Here is a 15,656-nt window from a genome sequence, read left to right on the forward strand (position 1 = left end):
CCGGTGCCTATATATAGCCGCCTCCGCCCGAGCCGGCCGGGAGAGCGCTCCGTACCTGCGGGAGACGGAAAGGACAAAATAAGAGAGGAGCGGCGAGGAGTGACTCCCGGAGCCAGCCCCGCCAGGAGGAGGACGGGCCCGGCGCCGCTGTCCGGTGCTGCCGCCCCGGTGCCGGACGAGCCCCGCGGGGGCGGCCCGACCTGCGCGGCGGGGCGCGAATGGCGGGGGCGCTGCCGGGGCCGGGCGCGGAGCCCGACCCCGGCCCCGGTGGCTCGGGGCGCAGCGGGAGGAGAGCTCCCTGCGGGCGGCGGCGCTAGCGGGGGGTCCGGGGCGGCAGGGCCCTCCCCCCCGCCGCCGAGGCGCGCTCGGCGGCATGTGCTGAAGTGCCTCGCAGAAGCCGCACAAGTTGCCTGCGCGGCGCGGCCCCGGCGGCCGGACGGCGGGGAGCGCCCGCCGGCTCCCGCCCGACCCTGTCCCCCCTGCCTGGGGTCCGCTCCCCGGCGGGGCTGCCGGCAGCCGGGGTGATGCGGCTCGTCGGGAAGTGAGAGGCGGCGCGTCTCCCCACCCCGGGCCGAGGGACCCCCCAGCCTCGGAGCCTCCCATGCCTTCGGGGCCCCCTCGGGGGGCGGCGGCCCCGCGGGAGGCGGGGGCGGTGCTGCCGTGATGGCCCTGGAAGAGAAGAGGGAGAAGCGCCCGCCCGTCACCCCCATGATGATCGAGGAGGAGGCCGCCCTGCGGAACGGCAGCCGAGGGCTGCCGCCGGGCCCCTGGGCCGAGGCGGCAGGGCCGAGACCCCGCACCACGGAGCGGCACATCGCCGTGCACAAGCGCCTGGTGCTGGGCTTCGCCGTCTCCATCCTGGCGCTGCTGGCGGTGACCATGATCGCCGTGCTGCTCAGCGTCCGTTTCGAGGAGTGCGGCGCCGCCGCCGACGGCCCGCCGCGGGCCGGCGGCAACGGGAGCTTCTCGGGGTCGGCCCGGCAGCCGCCCGGCGTGGGGCAGCCCCCCGGCCGGTCGGAGGAGGAGGCGCGGGGCGGGGAAGCGGCGGCGGAGGAGGAGGAGGAGGAGGAGGAGGAGTGGCAGCGGCGGCGGGAGCTGCCGCCCTGGGCCCGGCCGCGGCTGCCGCGGCACCTGCGGCCGCTGCACTACAACCTGATGCTGAGCGCCTTCATGGAGAACTTCACCTTCAGCGGGGAGGTGAACGTGCAGCTGGAGGTGCGCAACGCCAGCCGCTACATCGTGCTGCACGCCCACCGCATGCACATCGAGGCGGTCCGCGTGGCCGAGGACAAGCTGGCCGGCGGCGTGCGGGTGGCCCGTTCCTTCTTCTACCCCCAGACCCAGGTCTTCGTCGTCGTCCTCAACCGCAGCCTGGAGGTGCAGAGAAGTTACAACCTCAAGATCATCTACAACGCTCTCATCGAGAACGAGCTGCTGGGCTTCTTCCGCAGCTCCTACGTTCTCCACGGCGAGAGAAGGTACCGGAGCGCCCGCGTCGCCTCAGCTGAACTCGGGCCGAAGTTGGCAGCCCCCGCCCCTCCGCGACAGCTCGCGCCGAACTTCGGTCGGGGCGGCGCTAGGACCCGGCGGACCCCGGCGCCGCCAGGCGGCTGAGGCCGCGGGCTCTGCTCCGCCCGGCGCCGGCGGCTCCGGGGTACGGGGCTCGGCCGGCTGCCGCGGCGGGGCGGGGGGAGGAGCGGCGCGGCCCCCGCCCAACGGCCGCCAGGGCAGCGGGACGCCCGGCCCGTGGGGGAGCGCCGGCCGGGCCTCGCCTGTAGCCGGCGGGACCCCCTCCGCCGTCCGGCTGCTCCCGAGGGCTGGGGAGGCGGAGCTGCGGAGGCTCGGGAGGGCGGTGGGAGGTGGTGGCCGAGGCTGAGGGGGCGCGGCAGCGGGCTGGGGCCGGGCCGGGCCGCGCTGGGGTTAGCCGGGGCAGGCGCCAGATGAGCGCTGCGGCCCGCGGGCCAGGAGCTGCTGCTGCGCGGCCTGGAGGTGGGCGGTGGTAACGAGTGACCGTGCACGGGTGGCAGGGGTGAAGCACACCGCCCGCGGTGTCCCTGGTGGGGGCAATCCCGGCAGGGAGGCTCCGGCTCCCTTTAATAAAGGCTCCCTCTGTGTCCGGCTACCGTGTCTCCTCGTGGGCAAGAGCCTTGTCAGGTCACGACTGGCAGCGTGTAGGGGAGCGGGACTTCTCCGCTCTTGTGTTTTTATTGCGTTATCGAAAGAAAGAGGCGGCGGGCAGTGACCTGAGACAACGCGAAGGCGCTTGTGCCACCTGCTGCAGCTGAATCGCGGCGGGGCAAACCTGGTTAGTGTCCACCGTTCTCACGCAGAACAAGGCTCGATCTTGAGCTGTGTTTACTCCTGTTATTGTAGCCCTTGGGTCCCTGTCGAGGCCCTTGTAGGCAGGGTCACTTCGGAGGCCCCCTTCATGCACTGAGAGGCTTTTTTTTTTTTTTTTTAAAGTAGTTTTTGAACTACAGTCAGGGTTTGTAATAGAAAAGATGGCATAAGCTTCTTGATAGTTCTGGCATGGTTTATCATTTTAGAATTAATTTCTTTTTAAGCTGTCCTTTCTTGAAACATCCGTGCAGTGACAGGGTCTCTCTGAGTGTTGCCGTGTTGTACTGCGAAGTGGAGAATTTATGGTTGGAAGAATTGGGCAAAAAAAGTAAGTCAGACAGAAAAAGAGCGCTCACCAACTCAAGTAAAATCAACAGCCCTTGTATTAAAACATATTTTTGTTAATATGGTTACTGGCAGTTTGAAACAGCCCGATGTTAGAACCACAAGTAGGATTGAGATTAAGTTTGTGCAACTTGTCGTCACAATGAAATAAAATGGAAATTTGGAAAAGCATGGTTGTAGGAAAAGAGAGATAAAATGCTTTTTACCACTGAGGAGTGAATGACTGGGATAATTGGGGGTTCTTACAGACCTGTGTGGAAATGGGCAAATGAGAAAACAAAATACTGTTTACAGCAGGGGGTATAATTCACTTGACAAACCCAAGAAATTATTTAAGCAGTTATTATTCTTGTGTATTTAGAGTTTGCATAGGAATAATTGAACTGTCAAATAGGTGTTGCAGTGGCATTTCTCCAAAGTTATTGTATTACACTTAATACAGATGTCCCAGTTACGATTTAAAAAACAACAAAAAAAGGCCTATTCACTTTTTGAATCATCAAGATAGCTTAAAACATGGGGTGGAAGGCAATGGTAAAATGCGTTTCCCAGTACTCTTTGTGTAACTTTTCAGATACCAGTTTGTTTTTAATACACTTGAATATTGTCATATTGGGTGACATCCTTACTTCGTGTAAGGTGGCATTGTTACATTGAAATCAGTGGCATTTTTTTCTTTACACCAGCTCAGTTTTATTTCTTTCAGTAAAATGTTGTTTTAAAAAATGTAATCAGTGCGTGGTTATAGTTTCAGGTGTTTAATAGAAATACTGTTTTTCCTTTTCAACTCTCACAGGCTGAACGACTCACTATAGTATAAAGTAAATAGTACACATTCTAAACCAGGGAACTTCATTGTTCAGAGCGTGCTCTTGCAGAGTAGTGATTTGCGTTTTGATGAATAACCTGTTTTTAATGTAATACATGTAACTGTAACCCATTTTTAATGTAATACATATAACCATTTTTAGTCCTTAAACATGGACAGCTTCTACTATGATAGATAGACAGGCTTCTGTCATGCTCTGAGAGACCTTGATGTTCCAGCAGGACTTCAACTTTTTGACATCTTTATATTTGATTAAAATACAGCTGTAGCTGTATCAGTGGTTGCTATAAAAGGGTCTAAACCATCATTTTTCATTTCTGTTGTACCTGAAGAGTGAAGAACTGGCTAACTGTGAGGCTTCACAAACATAGTAATGCCTTCACTCTATAATTTTTTTTTTTCCATGCAGTTACTTAATTTTCTGTGGTCTTCACAGGTGAAAGTCATAAATCAGCCTGAAATGTTGATAGTTGCGTAAAAGTATTTATTTTCTACTGAAATTTTTCATACTTTAATTGAAATGTAAAATGCAAGTGATACGCTACAAACTTCCTTTGCGTTATGTGCCAGAATTTACTGGCAGTAATCAACAAACATTTAATACAGGGCTGCTATAGAGTACCATAAGAATATGCACGCATAATTTAAATGAACATCAAACTTTGGCATAAATGAAAAGGAAAAAAAAATCTTACATTTTGCAGACAAAACAAACAGACATGTTCTTCTATCTCATAACAACCAAGATGTCAAAATAGATAGGTTGTTGAGGAAACACATGTCTTCCTTTAATAGATGAGGTGGAATTAAAACACCTGCAAATTACTGCCGTGGGTATGCTGAGAAGACAGGCTGCAAGGCTGTCATTCCCAGAAGTACAACTTTTTATGGTGGTATTTTTTGGGACTTGGAGATAAAAATGTCAGTGCCCAGAGAGGTGTGTAGGGAGATGGATGAAGTACTCAACCTGCTTTTCACTTTTGGCATGCTAGAGAAGTTTTGCTTGGTTTTTCCTCCTAACATAGAGAGAAATAGATAAACATAGACAGTGTTTTTTGGTTTGGGTTTTTTTTTGTTTTAAATGTGTAAGGGTTTAGTCTTTGCGAAGCAGTTTTTAACTTTTTTGTTTGTTTTGCTTTATGGCACAACAAGCAAATCGATGTTTGATAGTAATGCACATGTTATAAATATCACTCTTATTGGTAGTTGATGTATTTTTAGTATGAAATATTGATGGCCCAGTGTTTGCCCCATTATGTGTATGCAGATATATCTATCTGTCTGTGAGAATGCAGAAGATGCAGAGTTTATCAGGTTCTGTTAGTCTGGTGAAGGGATTTTTTCAATGGCCTAAAACGTAACAAATATTAAAAGACTACTGGTAGGATCTCTATGAAGGAGGGGGGGGAGGTGCGAGGAAAGCTTCCTTATTTAGAGAGTGTCAGAATATATACAGTATTCCCTAAGTATGCATTTACATGTGTGTCTGAGCTCATTAAAATTGTTAATTGCAGAGGGAAGTTCATCATTCTTGCTTTATTAATAACAGGCCAGTACAGTTTTCCATGCTCACTTGAAGCTTCTGTTGATGTCTGTCGCTGTTTAGAGTGTGCCTAGAATGCAGAATGAGGTCCATTTTGCATCAGGAAATACTTTGCATATAAAGTAAGTTGCTTTTCTTCATTTAATTGACTGATTTGGCTTTGTTGCACTAGTGCAAATCCACTGATAATATGGAATTTTGTTGGATTAACAGTGGAATACCAGGACCAACTTTCTACCTTACATTTAGCAACCTTATGCAGAACTATGATTTTGTTAATCCATGTTTTATAATGAGACACGAAAAATGCAATATGCTGAATTCCTTCAATAATTGCTATCCAAATAAGGCTTTTTATTTTAGACAAAGGGCCAGGGCCAACTGGATCTGTGGTGGAAAGTTTTTAAAAAATTAGCCTTATTTGAAAGAGATGATAATTTCACTGGAAAACATGTATCTAGTTCCATCAGGTGTGAAGGCACTATAGCAAGATAAAAGTGTAACATTTCAAGAAGTATATTTCTTTGTTGTTTTTTATAAAATAATGCTCCAAAATATGTATAAAACCCAAGAAGTTTTAGAAAAAGTTAATTAGATATTTTATTTTTCTTATGGGCTACCTATTTTTTTTTTTGCTCCCTTGGTCTTAGAGAGTATTGTATTGAAGGGTAATCTTTATGGGCTGATTAATAATAGGTGCCACCATTTTCATTACATCAAATCTATCCACCCATCTTCTTCCCCTGGAGGAATAACAGAGATTTTCCTCCTTCAGAGATCTTTTCATAATTTGACCAGTTAGCTGAGAACATTGATTCGTTCTGTATAAAATACACCAGAAAAGCAAAGCTCATGTAGAAGAATGGTGAACTACTCTCTGCTTGTTTAATTGTTTGCTTATTATTGTAATTCTGCAAAGCTCACAGAATGATTTTTTAGATTTACAAAGTCACAGCAGTGCTGTATAGTAGCGTGTCTCAGATCTACATGCAGTCAGTACAGGAGGAATCAGCAGTGAAAATCAGTGACCTTCCTGAGTGCACTATGTGACCATAAGTTCTCATGCCCAAGGAAAGGCAAAGTGCCCTGCTGGTGTCTCCCTGAAGGCTGTTAAATCCCGGTTTGAACTGAGGGCTGTGCTTGTTTTGCATTGTGTAACCAATATTGGCTAGCTTATCTTCACATATTGATGAACAAAACTGCTAGGACCTGAAGTTTGATACAAGGCGAGTGATTCTTTCTTTAACATCAGTGTGGCATCTGCAAATTTGTGGGAAATTTGTAGGCTGTTACTTTATATCAATTGTGTTGTACAGGTAGTGAGAAAGTGATAAGCAGTGTTCACTGTTTTAACACTGTATGCTTTGTACAGTTTGTTTTTCCTCCCCCTTAAAGCACAATAGTCAAGCAGTGTCTTACTTGGTACATGCATGAATCAAGCGCTGTGCCCAGTTAGTAATTGCTTTGTTGTTTTTTTTTGTTTCCTTCTTTTCTAGGTTTCTTGGTGTGACGCAGTTTTCTCCTACTCATGCCAGAAAAGCCTTTCCTTGCTTTGACGAGCCCATTTACAAGGCCACTTTCAAAATCAGCATCAGGCATCAAGCAACTTACTTATCTTTGTCCAACATGCCAGTTGAAACTTCTGTTTTTGAAGAAGATGGATGGGTCACAGATCACTTTTCACAGACCCCTCTCATGTCCACGTATTACCTAGCCTGGGCAGTGTGCAATTTTACATACCGGGAAACTTTCACCAAGAGTGGAGTAGTTGTAAGTATTTCTAATGTTGAATCAAATACATTTCGTTGTTTTGAAAACTCTTACTTTTTATAAGGGATCGTAACATCACATACTTAAAGTATTTTCTTGTTTAGAATTCCAAAAATTTGCCAGTTTACTTAATGATAGCATGTATTGTTTGGGACGTTTTCTGAATGTCTGTCTAACATTTTTTGATTGTCTGATGCTTTTTGTAACTGGTTAGTTTAGTAGGTTGTCTGATGAAATTTTAAGCTTTCAGATATGCCATTTCACTTCACTTTGGTTTTCTTGGGGAGTTTTCTCTTGTTTTTCCTGTAGCCTTTTCAACACCAGTGTTCATGGGACTATTTATTAAAAGAAAGCGGTAATACTAGCAGGTTTTCCAGTCTCTTTGCTTCAGTGCTGACATGTCCCTTGGTGTGCTGTGTGCTAGCTCAGGAGGCTGATAAAGTAATTTCTATCTTGGATCTCTTACTCGGGGAGCAGGACTTTACAACCTATCAGCTTCCTATGGAGGTCCAGGTTGATGGAAACACTAACTTTCTGGAGCTGTCGTTTCCAAATATGGGATGGTTCCAGCAGTTATGCCATGAAAAAAAAGAGAGAAAATCCTTTGTTTGTGTCAGTTTTGTTTTTGTTTACAAACATCAAGCTCAGAACTGTATAACAAGCCAAAACATACATGAGAAATGCTGTCTGCTTAATAGAATATTTCACAGCACTGTCATCTTGATTTTTCAGGTGAACATACAGAGAAACCTTCTTAGTTACTGTGAATAACAAAACAGAGGTAGTTTTGGAAGCAGATGGTTAGGCGTCAGTTTAAGCTGCGTGCCTGAATAAAGCGGGTATTTACGTTATACTTCTGAAAATGCTCTGTGACTTTGTGCTATAGCCTGGGGGCATGAGGAGGGACTTCCGTGGCTGATCAGGTCAGGAAACGTCTCCATAAGCACCAGCATTGAGCTGCTATAGAGGGAGCTGAACCCACCTTCTCTGAGCCTAGTGTATTCTTCTTTGCCTTCCTTGTGCCAGCCTTCAGCTCTTTACATCTGTATGATCTGGCTGAAAGCTGTCCTGCAAAAAAAAATCAAAATGTGTTAAGTTTTCAACAAAATCAGTTCTCTGATCTGGCTTTTTGCGTGACTGCCAGAGCCCTAGTACGTATTCAAGGCTGTGCTGGTGGAAGGTGGACCCAGGACAGCTCTCTGCATTGACATTGCTCATTTAGGCTATACTGAAGTGATCAGGAAGTAAGTCTTGGTTTTATCACTGGAGCAGCTGGGTAGGACACTGGGGGCCTTTCAACTCCTTTACAGCCCTTTCATACTATAGCCAGCAGACTATGAGACTACACTCGGGCCACACGAAATGACCGGAGGAAGGATGGCTAGGAAGTGGTTCTCTCAGGTGCTTTAACCTACGAGTGTAAGGATGTGGGAACTGCTGAGGCCATGCTTGCAGTCCTAGTAATTATCTGTGATGGCTGAAAGCCTTTGGGTTTGTGAGTTGTTTTTTTTTGTGTTTTTTTTCCTTTTTTTTTTTTTTTTTTGTCTAGGTTGTTTCTCTGTCCGTTCAGTGAATTGAGGTTAGAAAAGGATCTCAACAAGTGCCAAGGCGAAGAAGTAAGGAGGGAGAAGTAGATGCCTGGTTCTTGGTGTTGCTACCAACAGGTTAATTATCTGTACAAGAGGGATTGCTCTTGGGACAAGGAATTGGTTGCCTCTGGCTGTTGTAATAGAATGGTTTGCGTTGGAAGGGACCTTAAAGATCACCTAGTTCCAACCCCCCTGCTGTGGGCAGGGTCACCTTGCACTAGATCAGCCCCATCCAGCCTGGCCTTGAGCACTTCCAGGGAGGGGGCATCAACAACTTCTCTGGGCAACCTGTTCCAGTGTCTCACCACCCTTACAGTAAAATTTTTTTTTCCTAATATCTAATGTAAATCTCTTTCAGTCTAAAACCATTACATCTAGCCCTATCACTACATTTTATCTCCTGATAAAGAGGAGTGTTCACTGGCCTAGTAGAACAGGGTGAGATATCAGGCTATTTGTTACTCCCTATCAGCCAGTACTGAAACAGACTTCTATCCAGGTAGGAGTTGATGATTTTCATTGTAATGTGCTCTGCTGCTGAAGGATTTAGTCTTAAGCTAGGAGCGGCCTGGTGTTTTTCAGCTTTAGAAAACACTGGTTACTTGAGGTTCTCCTTTAATAAGATGGAAGTTCTTGGTGTATACTCTAGTAGGTAGGTCTCGTGTTCCTTGTGCTCTAATACAGCTTAACACTTGCAAGTTTATTCTACATACTACTACCTTGTTAACTCACTTTGAAATGTCCTAGGCTCATCTGAGAAACAGCTGCAAGCAGTAGCTTCCAACATCAGTGTAAGCAAGTATGTGAAGCATGGGGGATAGACCTCAGGACCATCAGTTTAAAAGATACAGCCTACTTCTTCTTTAACTCAAGGAGAACTTCATTTTCATTTCAGTTTTTCAGAGCTTTTATGCTGTAGACTTTTGCTGCTTGAGTAGGTTTGATACTCTGAATAATTGATAACTTTCTGTTGTTCTCATGTTCTGGCAAAACTGTTCTCAAGAATTCAGGTTTAACAGGAATCCAAAGAGAAAATCCAAGTATTAATTTGTTAGGAATTTTTGGCTACTAGAACCTGATAATTATTCTTGAGCCTGTTGGTTTAGCACATGTAGGACATGCATGTGTATACTACACTGTCTTGACTGTACCACTATACAGAACTTTGCCAACAATTATATAAATTAGTAGGTAATTTTCGCAAAGACTTGAAGACGAAAAGCCTATATAGATTAAGATTCTTATCCTACAAAATTGTTCAGTTATTCTAGAGTTTTAGCTCTTGTTTTTGATAATGCCCCTATCACAGAGGTACATTTATGCCCAGGAATACCAAAATAACTTACACTGAGTTCTTGATTAAATGTGTCCTGCTATTTTTCAGTCCGTTTGTGATATGATCATGTTTAATCATTGTTTAGTTTTGTTGAAAGAGTATTTTTTAAGGTATGAACTCATGGCAAACACTTCAGTTCAGAGTTGTGTTCATTCAGATGAATTGCTGAGGTAATCCATCTTTTTGAGTCTTCTGTATTGCAATACCAGGAGTTCATGGAGACTACTGGATGAATTTGAAATTATCTAACTCCTGGCATATGCAGTTCTAAACTTCTTGGTTTCCTCTGAAGCTACTTTTTCACTAAAATTTGGTTGCTCCCATATCCATAGCAATGAACATAAACATATGATAAAAGTAAGTTTGCTTCTAAAAATGAATTAATGTTCAGTAAAAATTAACCGAACTTCCATATTGAAGTATCTTGATAGGCCATTTCTTGCACTGGGGAATCTTTCTTCAATTAATGCAATGTATATTTTACTTACTTTGTAGACATAGAGTAGACACCTAAAAGACACCAGCTTGCATATACTTTTGCTTTTGTTTTGGCACTTTCATGAACCTGCCTTTGGTTCACAACACATTTTGGGGGTGGTGATGGTGCTGGCTGTCCTTTCAAATTTGGCAGCATGATGATGATTAAAATCTCACCTTTCTTCCAGATGCACAGTCTTACTAAAGTGCTATGGTCAAGGGTAGATAAATTCCCCAGGGAATAGAATAAACAGTGAGATTTAAAACAGATATGTTCCTCAAAAGTGGTTGAGTGTTATCTGTTCAGTTTTTCTCAAAGAATGACATTGACCTCAAAGTTAATTTTAACATAAGTGTGAGATTCAAATACAAATCAAGTTATAAATAGAAACTGACTTTTGGAAAGCTTAGGTAGCCAATCAAAATAGTAATTTTGATATATCCTATATAATTCTTGCAGGCTTGAAGATGTTCTGTATTTCATACACTAAAATTAATTTGGAAAGGGGAATTAAGACAAGCAGTGCTTTTCTGGGAGCACAGCTCAGTGGATGTGAATCATTAGCATTACTCTTTAGTCCATGTGGGTCTGATCAGAATCCCTTCCAGAGCAGGTAATTTAGAAGCAGAGTTGACTTTTTATATGCGTAACAGATACATGATGTGGTTCAGATTAATTTGGGGTTACAGGAAATCACTGCGACTGCCTTTGCCTTTGGGCAGGGGCTTGATTCCTGTGGAAAGGACCGTGGTGCAGTCATCTGTGCTGCTGAGGATTAGGGAGCAGTGTAGTTCTGCCAGGGTGCTGTCTGAGGTAAGGCTACAGCGAGGGAGGAGGGGTGCCCTTACGACAGGCTTAGCTGATCTTTGTATGTCTCTAGCAGTTGTGCTAGAGGTAGCTGGTGAAAATCATGGTGTCTGTGCACTGTCGTCTTTGCACAGTACTATAATCTAGAAAACTCCACTTACCTTCACATGCTTTCTTGCTTCTACTCCTATGTTGTGTTTCCCAGTCATACCTCTTATGTGTGTTTTTTGTCAGTAATTCTTAAAAGCAAAATATTGCTGGCTGGATTGTAATGTCTGTCACGTCATCTCTGTGTCTCTTTCCTTCATTGTTATCTTTATCTGTGCTTTCAATCCACCAGGCCTTTTCCTACTATTGTTACTTTATTTTCCCCAGCTGGATTTATTCTGCGTGTACTTCATGTTTAGCTGTACTTCTGTTCTCTCTGTTTCTCATTCCTTTGTCAGGTGGACATGGAAACTCACCATATCCGGCATGCCTTGTCACTGTCTCATAAGTTCTTTTAATTCCTTTTTTTTTCCTGCTGATTCTTTCTCTTTTCAGTTAGTGGAAGGAGTGAGCACTCAGGGACAAAGCAGAGTGTATCGGTGGAGATGAATGCATTGCTAGAAAGAGATGTTTTGGGGAGATTAATCTTCTACCATTCATCTCTCTTGCTGTGGATGGAGTATGGAGATACGTATGGAAATATTAAAGTGTCAGCTGGCAGTTTTAAAGCGTTGGGCCCTTGTCAAGGGAGAGTATCTGCTGAAAAGAAAAAAACGAATGTGCGTGGGAGGGAGTGGAGTCAAGCAGCACTGTGGGCGCGGGGGTTAGGAGAGCAAGGGCGGGCCAGGGCAGATGGGAGCGAGTGGCGGTGAAGGGAAGTGGCTCTCTGGCTGGGTGGTGCTGGGTGGGAGGAGGAACGCCGAGGGAAGGCAGTGCTGAGAGAAGATTTTTGCGTGGTTTCACTTCTGCTGCTCCCGCTCCTATTCCAAAACAGTTGCAGCATATGTTGCAGGACTGGCAGCGTGTGGGCCTGACCACAGCTTGCTCAGCTGCTCAGGGCAGGGCCTCCACTGGCTGGCTGAATCCATGCGTGTTACATTTTGAAGAGACCTCTAGAGCCGGGTACGTCTTGGTTTCAGTTATATTAAACATTGCTATGGAGTCATCGGTGCCGAGTAATTTGTCATGATACAGAGAAAGACCTTGAGGCTAAGAAAGATCTTATGCGAAGAGTCATACCACAATAAGGCCAACCTTTATTGAACTGCTGTTGTTTTGTTATTACTTTATCTAAGATGTAATTGGAGATCACAAGTGCCTGGTTAGTAAAGATCTTACTTCAGTACTTCACAGCACAGTTAAGTCTTATGCTGGCCGTTGAGGAGGAGCTGTAATAATCTGGCTCAAGAAAAAGAAGATAATTACTGTTTCCATAGTGCTCTCTGGCTTGCAGAAAGCCTGCATAAATGTCCCAGGACTGAATTCTCTTAGGCATGTGTTTGGAGGAGGGCTCACTCAGTTTGGCTCAGCATCACACACAAAGGTAGAGTGGTCTCAAAAATGGGATCAAGCATACCGTAATAGTTGCTTGATTCTGCACAAGTGAAAAATCATTTTTGCCCCGGAAGAGCTAGTGAACAGTCACATAAGTAAACTTAGGTTAGAATCAGTGCATGTCCAATCACTCAGTTTAGGTCCAGCACCATGGGACCATGGTTTTATGTTTGTCCTTAAGACAGGATGACTGCAGGTAGCGTAGTGCTTCTAGCAATCCATGACATGCTGGAGAGCTGGGCTGGGCATTCCCTCATCTGCAGTGCAGTAAGCAGTCTAAGGAGACTGAAGAGCTGACGTTCATTAATAATATAAAAAAAAAAAATCAGGTTAAACAACTATTCAGAATAACTTTTTCCCCAATGGGTTCTGTCATTTGTTAGTTGCTAGAAAAAAACCCCCAGAACATCAGTTCTTTCTAAAAAAAACTCTGCCCTTATTGTGCAGTTCACCCTGTAGCTTTTAGTAAATAATTCTGTATTTGAAAAATTTTTATGTAATAGCAGTAATGACCTCAAGACCAGGCATTTTCTGTTAGTTAATGACTACCTGGGTTAAAGGCCTGAGGCTTTGCCTTAGGCCCGCTCTTCAGCTGCTGGTTATTAACTGCCAGCAAAGTCTCTCCATTAGTAATTATTTATCAATCAGTATTGGAGCAATTACACACCAGATAATTCTTTGTGAGTGAGCAATTTGTTTACAGCAGCATGATTTAGCTATCAAAAGTAGAATTAGTCCGCAATTAAAATTAATTTTTCTTCCTCTGCAACCTAAATTTAGTCCAGCTCCAGAGTTGAGCTCTACTTTCTAAGCCCACCTATACCTGAAAAGTAACTTTTGTTAGCCCTTCACTTCCACTGGGAGGCCACACATGTATCTGATAAACAGATAGCAGCTAATATAGGAAGCCTGGTGCGATGCAGACTTGTAATGTTTAATCTTTCTGTGTCCTTGGAATGCTGCTCTGATAGTGATATGGTGAGATTCACTCATGTTTGGTTTTCATTACAAATGTCCCACTCTTGCCTTCCCCAAAATAGCTTTCATCAAGCAGTTAAAAGTAAATGAATGTTACAAAGAACATGGTGGGAGGTACGCAGTTACACTGAGCTGGAAAAGCACACACACATGTGAATGTGGCTCGGTGTGTTGCTGCTTTCTTTTGCTTGTATGAAATTTTCTCTGCAGTAACAACAGAAAGGCTGGTTCTGCAAGTACCTGTTACCCAGTTCAGTGCTTACTATTGTGAATTGTTTAATTGAAGTGGGAAACTGTAATATAATACATTAGTAATCCAAAGAAATGGTAGCTTTTTCAGATTCACCGCATCAATATTTGTTTACGCATTCTGTTTCAGGTTTGTATATTGAAAATTACTTCTAGTTTATTAATTTTTAAATACTATAGCTACAAAATATTCTACAAACAAAAACCTATGTGATCAGCATCCATGCTAAACTGAATATGCCAGGGAATCTGTTAAAAACATAAATTGCAAACTTGCAATCTATTATTATTGATTTCTGGTTGAATTTGCAAGTCAAATGCCCTAGGAAAACACTGTACATGTGCTTACTCCTTTAAAAAATGCTCTCCATCAGCACTTGTAGTACATGCAGTATTTACATGTGATATTTGTTTTATTAACATAAACTCCCAGCTGCAGTCTGCAAATACTATTATTGAGTTGAAAGACTTGAGTATGGTTTGTTTTGGTTTTGGCTAGGAAGATCACCCGTAAGTATCTGGTGGCAGTGGTGTACTTAACTTTATATGTAGTAGCAAGAAGACTGTTGAAAAGCACAATTCAGTTTCTTAATTTGTGGCTAATTTGTATGTTTATGGCTTGCCTGCAGTAACAGGGAGCAGAGAGAGATGCAGCACGTGTTATTCCCAGCCTGATGGCTGTCAGAACAGTATCCCAATTGCAAGAGCAAAGTACCTTCAAGAGCATTGCTTCATCGGGCTAATGAAAACAAAGAATGGTCTGAGACTCGTAGTACTTTCCGCTCCTTCCCTGCCATTTGCTCAGAGGAGAGTAGTGTGAAAAAGTCGCTGCAGTTCCTCCCATTTCCCACATTACAAGCAGGGGAAGGAGGGAGATGGAAGAGGAAGGACTCTCTTTCCTTTTCCTTTCATGTACTAATGAGCATATGCTTAGCGGTACCGTGACACTATAACTCGCAGTGAAGGCTGAACACTTGAGCTGTACTCTGCTTTCTGTATTACATTCTTTCATGTCTCCGTATGCCTCTTATGTTCTGCTGTCATATTTGACTTCATTAACTTATTCGTTAAGGTCTCTGTCCTTGGCATCAACATGAATTCTGCTCTCTGACATCCAAGGAAATAGCAAGAGTCTATTAACATGTTTCCATAAAAGTCATGCTCTTGCTATAAAAGCAAAAATGAAGTGCCAAATAATCTGTAGGAGGTATCTCACCCCAGGACAACGTAAAGGTGAACACATTCCTGCACCAGCCTGAACATCTGTCAGTCAAACCAGTGTTATCCCATATACCTACCATAGTAACTGTGCTCTGTGCAATGAAAATAGATTACTGAGGCAGGTGGCTTAGTTGACATCTAGTTAAGTGACAGATACAATATTCATGAGGGAGTGGTGAGTACTTTTATTTATTTATAGACCAGTCTCTCCTCCAGTGTTTAGTTAAGTTTTAATCATATTTTTCATACAGGAACAAGAAGTTTAGCCTATTTGTTCTCAGGTTTTATAGCCAGTGGTGGGAAAGTAACCCCTCATTCCAGAGATTTCGATGTTGCCAGTCCAACTCCTCTTTTTCTGACAGTCAAGTGTCTGTAACATTCACCTTTTAGGCTTGCCTTTACCTCGATTTTTTTGTGTTGGAAAACCTGCACAAGTGCAATCTTTTTTTTTTTTTGCCTTTGTCCCAGTATTTTTTACTGCCTGGAGTAGGAGAAAAGTTCTATGGTTTGTGGTGTTACCCTCATTGGTACTACTAGAGGACCCAGTCAGTTTGATTTTTCTGTGAAAGTGTCTGTAGGGTTAACAAGACTCTTGTTTCCAGTGGGATGCTTTCATTAAGGTACCTTTT

General features: G+C 44.4%; 1 protein-coding gene across 1 annotated transcript in view; it reads left to right on the forward strand.

Annotated features, from left to right (window-relative positions):
* Nucleotides 1-663: 663 nt before the first annotated feature.
* Nucleotides 664-15,656, forward strand: part of TRHDE (thyrotropin releasing hormone degrading enzyme) — a gene marked incomplete at its 5' end in the record, with an annotated part of 213,735 nt that continues 198,742 nt past the window's right edge. The window contains 2 exons of the mRNA XM_081996334.1: nt 664-1,478; nt 6,554-6,827. Of these exons, the coding sequence (XP_081852460.1) occupies nt 664-1,478; nt 6,554-6,827 (1,089 nt within the window). The remainder of the gene's footprint in view (nt 1,479-6,553; nt 6,828-15,656) is intronic.

This window comes from Phaethon aethereus (genome assembly GCF_964289735.1).
Source record: "Phaethon aethereus genome assembly, chromosome: 1".
Classification (NCBI taxonomy): domain Eukaryota; kingdom Metazoa; phylum Chordata; class Aves; order Phaethontiformes; family Phaethontidae; genus Phaethon; species Phaethon aethereus.